This window comes from Heptranchias perlo, chromosome 1, assembly GCF_035084215.1.
Source record: "Heptranchias perlo isolate sHepPer1 chromosome 1, sHepPer1.hap1, whole genome shotgun sequence".
NCBI classification, from domain to species: domain Eukaryota; kingdom Metazoa; phylum Chordata; class Chondrichthyes; order Hexanchiformes; family Hexanchidae; genus Heptranchias; species Heptranchias perlo.
This window is the reverse complement of record NC_090325.1, coordinates 11,859,216-11,871,515: the sequence shown is the minus strand read 5'-3', so window position 1 is coordinate 11,871,515 and position 12,300 is coordinate 11,859,216. Positions and strand designations below refer to the sequence as shown.

Below are 12,300 nucleotides of genomic sequence, written 5' to 3'. Positions count from 1 at the left end.
TTCTATTTATCTATGTATCTGTCTATCTCTCAATTATCTATCTATCAATCTATCTATCAACCTGTCAATTGTTTACCTATCTATCTATCCGTCAATTATCTATCTATCTATCAATTATCTATCTATCTATCTTTCAATTATCTATCTATCTATCCATCTATCAATTATCTATCTATCTTTCAATTATCTATCTATCTGTTTATCTATCTGTCAATAATCTATCTATCTGTCAATTATCTGTCTATCTATCTATTTATCTTCCTATCTATCTCTCAATTATCTATCTATTGATCCATCTATCAATTATCTATCCATCTATCAATTATCTATCTATCTTTCTCTATATCTATCATCATTAATTGTCTATCCATCTATCTACCAATCATCTATTTATCTATCTATTTAGCTGTCATTTATCTATCAATCAATATATCTATCGATCATCTATCTATTATATATCTATCTGTCAATTATCTATCTATGTATCAATCAATTTATCTGTCAATCATCTATCTATCTATTATATATCTATCTGTCAATTATCTATCTATTTATCAATTATCTATCTCTCTATCTATTTATCTATCTATCTATTAGCTACCTATCTATCTGTTGGTTATCTATCTATCTATCAATTATCTACCTATCTATCTGTCTATCTGTCAATAATCTATCTATCTGTCAATTATCTAACTATATATCTATCAATTATCTATCAACAATTATCTATCTATTGATCCATCTGTCAATTGTCTATCTATCTATAAATTATCTATCTATCTATCTATCTCTCAATTATCTATCTATCTATCTATCAATCAACAATTATCTACCTATTGATCCATCTGTCAATTATCTATCTATCTGTCTGTCAATTATCTATCTATCGTCAATTATCTATCTATCGATCCATCTGTCAATTGTCTATGTATCTATCAATTATCTATCTATCTGTCAATTATCTATCTTTCTATCTATTATCTATTTATCCATCTGTCCATTATCTAACTATCTATCAATTATCTATTTAGCTATCAATCTATCGTTCTACATATCTATCATCGTTAATTATCTATCTATCTATCTACCAATTATTTATCTATCTATCTATCTAGCTGTCAATTATCTGTCTATCAACCAAGTCATCAGTCAATCATCTATCTGTCTATTATATATCTATCTGTCAATTATCTATCTTTCTATGTATTAATTGTCTATTTATCTATGTATCTATCTGTCTGTCAATTATCTATCTATCTATCTATATATCAATTATCTATCTATCTATCTGTTTATCTATCTATCTATCTATCTGTCAGTAATCTATCTATCCATTTATCTGTTATCTATCTATCTATTTATTATCTATCTATGTGTCAATTTTCTATCTATCTACCTGTCAATTGTCTATCTATTTATCTATCTATCTGTCAATCGTCTTTCTATCTGTCTATCTATCTATCAATTATCTATTTATCTATCTATCTGTCAATTATCTATCTATCAATTATCTATCTATCTATTATCTTACTATCTGTCAATTTTGTATGTGTCTATCAATTATCTATCTATCTATCTATCTATCAATTATCTATGCAACTATCTATCTGTGAGTTCTCTATCTATCTGTCAATAATCTATATATCAATCTATCTATATATCTTTCTATCCACCTGTTAATTATCAATCTATCTATTATCTATCTATCTATCTATCTATCTATCTGTCAATAATCTATCAATCTATTTATATATCTTTCTATCTATCTGTCACTTATCTATCTATATATCTTCTGTCAATCATCTTTCAATCTATCTATCTATCAACTATCTATTTATCTATCAATTATCTATCTATCTATCTTTCTATCTATCGATCTGTCAATTACTTATCTATCTATCGACTATTTATCTATCTATCTAACTATCTTTCTATCTAGCTATCAATCTATCTATCCATCTGTCAATTATATATCTATCTATTGATTATCTATCTCTCTATTATCTATTTATCTATCTATCTATCTATCTATCTATCTATCTATCTATCTATCTATCTATCTAACTATTATCCACCTGTCAATTATATATCTACCTATCTATCAATTATCTATATATTATCCATCTAAGTATTATCCATCTATCGATTATCTATCTATCTGTCAATTATCTATCTATTAATCTATCTATCTATCTGTCGGTTATCTATCTATCTGTCAATTATCTATCTATCTATCGTCAATTATCTATCTATCGATCCATCTGTCAATTATCTATCGTCAATTATCTATCTATTGATCCATCTGTCAATTATCTATCTATTGATCCATCTGTCAACTATATATCTATCTGTCAATTATCTAGCTATCTATCAATTATCTATCTATCTATATGTCAAATATCTATCAATCTCTATGTCAATTATCTATCTATCTATCTATTTATCAATTATCTCTCTATCCATCTATTAATCTATCGATCTATCTATCTATCAATTATCTATCTATCTAGCTAGCTTCCTATCCAAATCATACCTGAAATATTAACCCGTCTTTTCCCTTTTCAGGTGCCAACCGATCTGCTATATATTTTGAGCATCTTGTCTTCTGGTTCATATTTTCAGGATTCATGATTTAACATATGAATAGATTTAAGCTAGTGAAAGGGTTAACCACCGACTTGGCGCTAGAGTTTGCCCATTACAGTATTCTTTGTAGACCTTGGTTAGGTTGATTTGCTGGAAACCACTGTTTTAGCTGAGAGGAGACATGTAAAGGTTAATCTGCCAGATGAATATGACTGGCTGCGAATGGAAGAAAGGTCACAGACAAAACATGCAGCCAACATTTAATATGAATTGATGAATGACTTACAGAATCGGGCACATAGAATCCTAGATTCACATACTAACGTATCACTTTTCTGCTGAAAAAGCTTCCTTGCTGCCTCAGTAATATGTGACGTGGTTTAAGCATGTGATTGGCTTGTGTCTTGACTCTTGCACTGAACGGAGTATTGGGAGCAGACAGTCTTAAAAACTTTTAGGGTTTTTTGTGTTTTGCTCAAACACACAAGACATGCTTTCCTGGATTCGTACAGTGGATGCCAAATATGGAGTTGGTGAGTTCTGATATACTGTGTGTGTGTTTGAAAATGTAGACTCAGAAAGTCTCGTCAGTAGTATTCGGTGATACTTGTAACATACAGAGGAGCAGAGCAACAGTTATTTCCTGGCCAGCTGAATAGGCAGAAAAAAACATATAACAAGAACAGGATGTGGTTCAAAATAAGTAATGTAATTGTAGAAGAAAAATAACATCCCGGGTGTGAGGATTACAAACTGTTCAGCTTTGTAGAATGGTCCCTCCAGCAATGCAGTGGAAGTAAAGTAGACCATTCAACCCAATGCAGACTGCAAGAAGGAAGACTTTCCCTATTACGCCCTGCAGCAGAATTAGTCACCCGTGTAGTTGTAACTGCGTGAATTGTTGACTCTTAACGTGACAGTGTCACTCATACTGAAACACTCTCTTTAATAACTGCAATGCGAATTAAGGAAACACGTCAAGAAACAGATATAAGCAAACACAGATGCCATAACGGGCAGGGTGGCCCTTTGCTGCTGCCGAGGTGTGCAGCTTTAGCTGGTTAAACTCTAGTGTGCGTTAGGGAATCCCTCACCCTTGACACTTGTCAGCTTGTACCTCGGTTCTCTGCTCTTAAGTAAATGGGCTGTGCCTCTACACAGAGAGATGGTGCACTCTGAATCAGACAAACAGAAACTCTTGATTAAATTTCAGAGACTCTTAAACATGGTGCCTGGCGTCAGACATCAGGAGAGAGAGAGAAAAAAAATCCTTCATTCTCTTCCATACATGAGGGGCAAGCACGAGGGTAAAAGGGAACTTGGGAATGGAAAAATTAGTTATTTTAAACAATAAACTGACCAGAGAGAGTGTGAGAGAGAGAGAGAGGACGAGAAGAGGTCACTTCACAAAGTTCAGTACAACTTATCAGCAGCTTTTGGCAAGTGGCTGAGAGTTTGTGAGAATTTTATGTTCTTGCTCTGTGTTGATTAGCAGCAGATAGTATTGTGTGAGTCTCAGCGTTCAGCAGGCTGTTCGACTAGGATGAGCTGGAAAGACTTTTTAAGTCGACTGAGGGGGAGGGGTGGTAACAGAATTTGTGGTATGGTCCTGATAACAGCCTACCTATTAAAATTGTATATTTTTCCTTCTTCATGGAGGGGGTCTGGAGGACTGTCAAAGACCCTCATAGGTTTTGCTCCATGATATTCAATTGTTATTTTTTTTGAATGGGAATGTGCCTTGTAGTTGTCCCATTGGGTAAATGAGTTGCCTGATGTGTTCTGAACCATACAACTCAGAGAGGTCCCATGTCCAATTCTTGGTCTGTACCAAGTTAGCTGAAATGTGGGGGAGGGGGGTAAATCAGCCGGGGTACCTGCTTGTGACTTTGAGCCCTGCTGCAAAGTGCAAGTGTGAGGTCTACAGTCGAATAGCCTCTTGACACTCCCTGTCCAGCCTAACACATAGAAGGGCCCGATTTTATCTCGGACTGCCCGATGGAAACAGTGGAGTTAAAGTCGCTGTGTGCCACTTACCGTTAACACTCCAGCGTTACACTCACTGGGGCCTTCCGTTGGGCTGCCCAGGTGTCTGGAATCAGGAGGAAGCCTCATTGCTGGATGAAAATAGGGGTCCAGTGAGGTACATAGGACCCCAGTGCAATTTATAGGGATAACTGGGCGGAGCTCACGCTGGACATGCTCTGTCCAGTTGAATCGGGTGGTGAACTGGAAGAAGCCCCAAAATTGTAAGTCTAATCATTATTTTTGTGGGTCCCGTGCTTCTCTGGGCTCCACAAGAACAATCTGGGCCTGAGGACCCTCCTCTGCTCCGCGCTCGCCTCCTCCGAACCTACCTGCCCACCCTCTATGGTCAGCCTCCGGGCCGGCCTGGAGGTGGCGAGAAGCAGCGGGTCACCTGTTTCAGGCTGGGGCAGCTCGCTGGCCAGCAGGTCAATTGGGGCCCGGCCCTCAAAGTGGCTCCGGTCTCCCGTCGACCTTTTGCCCACTTGCCTGGCCGTCCCATGCCTGGAGTTATAATCTATCCCTGAGAAAGCCTACCTGGACAATGCACTGGAGGCTGTCAGTGAAACAAAGCCCCAACGCCAGTCGGCAACTTTATGAAGCAGAGGGGAAAAGAAAAACAAATTGCTTTTGCTTTTTAAAGGAGCAATTGGGTCAGAATAGAACCTTACAGCACAGAAGGAGACCATTCGGCCCATCGTGCCTGTGCCGGCTCTTTGAATGAGCTATCCAATGAGTTCCATACCTCGCTCTTTCCCCACAGCCCTGCAAATTTTTCCCTTTTCAAGTATCTATCCAATTCCCTTTCGAAAGTTACGATTGAATCTGCTTCCACCGCCCTTTCAGACAGTGCATTCCAGATCATAACAACTCATGGCGTAGAAACATTTCTCCTCAGCTCCTCTTTTTTTTGCCAATTACCTTAAACCTGTGTCCTTTGGTTACCGACCCTCCTGCCAGTGGAAACAGTTTCTCCTTATTTACTCTATGAAAACCGTTTATCATTTTGAACACCTCTATTAAATCTCCGCTTAACCTTCTCTGCTCCAAGAAGGACAATCCCAGCTTCTCCAGTCTCTCCATATAACTGAAGTCCCTCGCCCCGGTACCATTCTGAAGCCACGCAGTGCGATAATAATAATGAATGTGTCAACATTTCATGAGATCCCTTTGTCTGTTATTGTAACAGGAGAATGTCAGAATGCTTGCATAATTTTTGTCACAATTATGTCATAGGGTAGCTACGTTTTAGTGCTCTTATGTTGTAATAACAAGTTTTGATGCGGTTTTGTGTCAGAACTATCAGAACGTCCTCGCCCCTTTAAATGGAAGTTCATGAATCCTCAACAAAAAAGGAACTTCTTCAGACCATTTCACCTATTTTAAATCACAAACAAGGCCCTGACATTCACTGAAAACAATGCTGAATACCACACGGCCTCCCATTTCTTGAAACCTGGCAGTGGCCCATAGCAGAAGGCCGATTCTATCACTGCACGAACCTCCATGGAACCAAGAATTTGCATTAAAAATGCAACTAAAAAAATGTCTCAACTGGATACAAATGCAGCTGTTTGCCACCAATATTTATCAGTGTGAATGCACAGTGCAGTCGGAGGAGCTTTGAGCACCATCGATTTTTAATTCACAAAAGAGACGTCACAATCACTTGTGGGTTAAAGAAAGAACTTGCATTCACGCCTTTCATGATATCCCAAAGTACTTTACAGCCAATGAAGTACTTTTGAAAGTGTAGTCACTGTTGTAATGTAGAAAACACAGCAACTAATTTTGCGCACAGCAAGGTCCCACAAACAGCAATAAATAATGACCAGATAATCTGTTTTTTAGTGATGTTACTTGAGCGATAAATATTGGCCAGGACACCGGGGAGAACTTCTCTACTCTTCTTTGAATAGTGCCATGGGATCTTTTACATCCACCAGAGAGGGCAGATGGGGCTTTGGTTTAACGTCTCATCCACAAGACGGCACCTCTGACAGTGCAGCACTCCCTCAGTACTGCGCTGGGAGTGTCAGCCTGGATTATGTGCTCAATTCTCTAGAATGGCCTTCTGACTCAGAGGCAAGAGTGCTACCACTAAGCCACTGACACCTTCTGTACCATAGTATCATAGTAGGTACAGAACAGGAGGAGGCCATTCAGCCCACCGTATCTGTGCAGGCTCTTTGAAAGAGTCCCACTCCCCAACTCTTTCCCCATAGCCCTGTGAATTTTTTCCCTTCAAGTATTTGTCCAATTGTCTTTTGAAAGTTACTATTGAATCTGCTTCCACCACTTTCAGGCCATGCATTCCAGATCGTAACAAATCGCTGGGTAAAAAAATGTTTCCTCGTGCCACCTCTGGTTCTTTTGCCAATCACCTTAAATCTGTGTCCTCTGGTTACCAACCTATCTGTCACTTATTTGCTGTATCGAAACCATTCATGATTTTGAACACCTCTATCGAATCTCTTCTGTGACTGGTGACTCCGAATAATATCTGTCATCCAGCACTGCCACTGCTGTATATTATCTACAGGAAAGCAGACACTGAGTAAAAACTGACAATGGACTCCCTTTAGGGTCCATTACTAGTTATAAGAAGGACATGCAGTTCTATAGCATCTTATTTTGTCTGTCAGGAACGTTCCCTTTGCTGTGACTAATCCCAACACTTCCGTTAGTGTCTTGTTTCATGTGTATTGCCTAACTTTCAAAACATCTCACCCATTTGAAGGAAAAAGCCAGACTCAACATCACGGCATAAAACCTTTTCGAGATTTTCCCAGTAGACAGTGGATAACACAGTTAGTCTTGGAATGAGAAAGCTGTTGGCTCAAGCCTCACAGAAAGGGTTGAGCACATAATGTAGGTAACTTGTCACTCTTACATGGTCCTGAGCTACATGTGACGTTGTGACGTTGGCCCAACATTACATAGTTGAGTCTTAATACCCCCAGAACAACTAGAAATTGGGAAATAAATACAGCCGCCCACATTTACAAGGATATACCAGAACTGAGAGGTTATACCTATCAGGAAAGAATGAAAAGACTGGAGTTCTTTTCCCTAGAAAAGAGAAGGCTAAGGGGTGACCTGATAGAGGTCTTTAAGATTATGAAAGGGTTTGATGGGGTAGATGTAGAGAAGATGTTTCCACTTGTGGGGGTAAACCAGAACGAGGGGCCATCAATAAAAGATTATCACTAATAAATCCAATAGGGAATTCAGAAGAAACTTCTTTACCCAGAGAGTGGTTAGAATGTGGAACTCGCTACCACAAGGAGTAGTTGAGGCGAATAGTATAGATGCATTTAAGAGGAAGCTAGATAAACACATGAGGGAGAAAGGAATAGAAGGATATGCTGATAGGGTGAGATTAAATAGGGAGGGAGGAGGCTCATGTGGAGCATAAACACTGGCATGGACCTGTGGGGCTGAAAGGCCTGTTTCAGTGCTGTACATTCTATGTAATCTGCCAGTGTTAACTATTGTACTCCTCTGTTAGCCCGACTTAGTTAATAATGCCATTAGTCTTGGGATGAGAAGGCTGTTGGCTCAAAGCTCACACAAAGAGTTGAGCACATAATGTAGGTTGACACTCCAGTGCTGTAACTGAGGCAGTTCTGTATTGTTGGAGGTACTGTGCTTTGGATGAGATGTTAAGTCATATGCACGTCCCAATGGTTAACGAGCAGAAGGACCTCAGCTTAACGTCTCAACTGAAAGACGGAACCTGCGACAATGCAGCATATCCTCAGTACTGCACTGAAGTGTCAGGCTATTTATGTGCTCGAGCCGATGGAGCAGGGCTCTAACCCACAACCTTCTGACTCAGAAGCAAGAGTACTACCAACTAAGTCAAGGTTGACACCTAAAGCGCTGTCACTGAGTTAAGGCTGACAGGTTGTCACACTTGTGCAGTGGGGAGGGGGAGGTGAAGACACGCTGTTTTTTAAAATTCGTTCATGGGATGTGGGCGCCGCTGGCGAGGCCGGCATTTATTGCCCATCCCTAATTGCCCTTGAGAAGGTGGTGGTGAGCCGCCTTCTTGAACCGCTGCAGTCCGTGTGGTGAAGGTTCTCCCACAGTGCTGTTAGGAAAGGAGTTCCAGGATTTTGACCCAGTGACGATGAAGGAACGGCGATATATTTCCAAGTCAGGATGGTGTGTGACTTGGAGGGGAACGTGCAGGTGGTGTTGTTCCCATGTACCTGCTGCTCTTGTCCTTCTAGGTGGTAGGGGTCGCGGGTTTGGGAGGTGCTGTTGAAGAAGCCTTGGTGAGTTGCTGCAGTGCATCCTGTGAATGGTACACACTGCAGCCACTGTGCGCCGGTGGTGAAGGGAGTGAATGTTTAGGGTGGTGGATGGGGTGCCAATCAAGCAGGCTGCCTTGTCCTGGATGGTGTCGAGCTTCTTAAGTGTTGTTGGAGCTGCACTCATCCAGGCAAGTGGAGAGTATTCCATCACACTCCTGACTTCTGCCTTGTAGATGGTGGAAAGCCTTTGGGGAGTCAGGAGGTAAGTCACTTGATGCAGAATACCCAGCCTCTGGCCTGCTCTTGTAGCCACCGTATTTATATGGCTGGTCTAGTTCAGTTTCTGGTCAATGGTGACCCCCCGGATGTTGATGATGGGGGATTCGGCGATGGTAATGCCGTTGAATGTCGAGGCGAGCTGGTTAGACTCTCTCTTGTTGGAGATGGTCATTGCCTGGCACTTCTCTGGTGCGAATGTTACTTGCCACTTATGAGCCCAAGCCTGGATTTTGTCCAGGTCTTGCTGCATGCAGGCTCGGACTGCTTCATTATCTGAGGGGTTACGAATGGAACTGAACACTGTGCAATCATCAGCGAACATCCCCATTTCTGACCTTATGATGGAGGGAAGGTCATTGATGAAGCAGCTGAAGATAGTTGGGCCTAGGACACTGCCTTGGGGAACTCCTGCAGCAATGTCCTGGGGCTGAGATGATTGGCTCCAACAACCACTACCATCTTCCTTTGTGCTAGGTATGACTCCAGCCACTGGAGAGTTTTCCTCCTGATTCCCATTGACTTCAATTTTACTCGGGCTCCTTGGTGTCACACTCAGTCAAATGCTGCCTTGATGTCACGAGCAGTCACTCTCACCTCACCTCTGGAATTCAGCTCTTTTGTCCATGTTTGGACCAAGGCTGTAATGAGGTCTGGAGCTGAGTGGTCCTGGCGGAACCCAAACTGAGTATCGGTGAGCAGGTTATTGGTGAGTAAGTGCCGCTTGATAGCACTGTCGATGACACCTTCCATCACTTTGCTGATGATCGAGAGTAGACTGATGGGGCGGTAATTGGCCGGATTGGATTTGTCCTGCTTTTTGTGGACAGGACATACCTGGGCAATTTTCCACATTGTCGGGTCGATGCCAGTGTTGTAGCTGTACTGGAACAGCTTGGCTAGAGTAGCAGCTAGTTCTGGAGCACAAGACTTCGGCACTACAGCTGGGATGTTGTTGGGGCCCAGAGCCTTTGCTGTATCCAGTGCACTCAGCCCGTTTCTTGATATCATGTGGGGTGAATCAAATTGGCTGAAGACTGGCTTCTGTGATGGTGGGGATATCGGGAGGAGGCTGAGATGCATCATCCACTCGGCACTTCTGGCATTGTCAAGAAAAAACATGACAAAGTACAACGCCACAGGCAGTTGCCCCATTGCCCCATTCATTATGATTGAGCCTAGACAGTGAGTATCTAAAGCGCCACTACAGACGAGCCCAATCCTGTCCTAATCTGATGTCCACGCACACACACTTTTCAGTGGGTGTCACAAGATAGGGCTTAAGATAGGATCCGTGGATGATTTTTTTACCTCTTTCTCGCTCAGTGTTGCTGAGGCCAATTGTGGCATCTCAGCTGCTAACTTGGCAGGAATGCACTAAACTAACATAACTAACTTAACATAACTAACTACCAGAGGTCAAACCTGGGACCTTCTGGTCTGTATGGCTCAGTAAAAGTGGTACAATTGGGGGAGTGAGACCCCTTCCTGTTTTCTGACTCACCCGATTACACTCAACCTACCTGAAGCTGCTTATTCAATAGCAGCACATGGGACAAAAGACAGCAAATAGTCCTCTGGGGCTTGTGAGCAGTATTTTTACACACAGACACAAACCCACGTGCCATTGTTGCACAGTGCAAGCCCTACACCACTGCCAAGCCTCACTCGTTTGATGTGAGACTCATTCTTGTTTAAAAATGTCACCTATTTAAAGACATCTCATTGAAAAATAAACCTAATGCCACACATTTCAATGGGTTTCAGTTTGTTGTGCAAGTTTCTATCATAAATCTCACCCTTAACATTTCCCTGATGTTCACAACCCTGTCAATGATATAGCACTAAGTACAAATAAGCAGAGATAAGCATGAATGCTGCAATCTCGAAATAAAACATAGACTAGCACAAACTCTTAACCAGGGAACACAGGTCTAAGTTAGAGGAGGAAAGATGCACAGTTTAGATTTAACTATTTTTGCCAATGAAGTACTTTTGAAGTGTAGTCACTGTTGTAATGTAGGGAAATGTGGCAGCCAATTCGTGCACAGCAAGATCCACAAACAGTAATGAGATAAATGACCAGATATTCTGTTTTAGTGATGTTGGTTGAGGGATAAATATTGGCCAGGACACGGGGGAGAAATCCCCTGCTCTTCTTCAAATAATGTCAAGGGATCTTTTATTTCCACTTGAGAGAGCAGACAGGGCTCCTTCAGTGCTGCACTGAAGTGTCAGCATAAATAATGTGTGGGAATTGAACCCACAACTTTCTGACTGAGAGGCAAAGCATGTTTCCCACTGAGCCATGGTTGACACCGAACCAGTGGAGGCAGATAGTGTGGGAATAAATGTAGTGGGCGATAGAGAAGGATGGCTTATTGGGGCCAGCCAGATAGTGCACCAGAGTCTTTCCTGGGACTCTGCTTCCCTACATTCCGAATGTACTGGAAATGCACAGCAGCTCCATCAACACCTGGAAGACTGTGGGTGAGAGGTTTCGGGTGAAACCCTTCATCAGAACTTGAGTCCCACCAAACACATGAACCTATTTTTCTCTTTCAGCGGCTGATGGGCCTGCTGTGTATTTCCAGTGATTTCTATTTTTATTTTAGAGCTCAATATTTTCACAGACATTTTTCCTCTTCTGAATTCCTAACATCCTGCATTTATATAGCACCTTTAACATCGTAAAATGTCCCAAGGTGTTTCACAGGAGCGTTGATCAGACAATATTTGACACCAAGCCCCATAAAGAGATACTCCAGGTTTCTAAAAGCTTGTGGTGGGGACTGAAGACAATGGCTTGGGTCTTCCCAATTTTTAATTGGAGGGATTTTTTCCGATCATCCAATATTGGATGTCAGACAAGCAGCGTGACAAATCAGAGGCAGTGGAGGATACAGTGATAACTAACTGTGCTGCACTCAGCTTCACCTAATAAGTCAAAGAAATCTAGCCTGGGCAACGACACTTGCTTTCTCTGTCATTACTGCATCATGCTCAGTTCTTCAGTCAAAAGAGCACCGACATTGTGCATTTTCAGTACTCAAAGAGCCCATCAGTTGAAGAATGTCCACTTGGTTTTATTAAATTCGAGTCATTTGTTTTTACACAATCAATGGTATGTCAGAACCACAGTCCACAAACC

The 12,300-nt window shown here is 41.4% G+C and overlaps 1 protein-coding gene across 2 annotated transcripts in view; it reads left to right on the top strand.

Moving 5' to 3' along the window:
- Nucleotides 1-3,001: 3,001 nt before the first annotated feature.
- Nucleotides 3,002-12,300, top strand: part of LOC137316523 (dedicator of cytokinesis protein 2-like) — a 1,021,473-nt gene continuing 1,012,174 nt past the window's right edge. For both annotated transcript variants that reach the window (XM_067980505.1, XM_067980471.1), the window contains exon 1: nucleotides 3,002-3,119. In XM_067980505.1, the coding sequence (XP_067836606.1) occupies nucleotides 3,077-3,119 (43 nt within the window). In that variant the 5' untranslated portion in view covers nucleotides 3,002-3,076. The remainder of the gene's footprint in view (nucleotides 3,120-12,300) is intronic.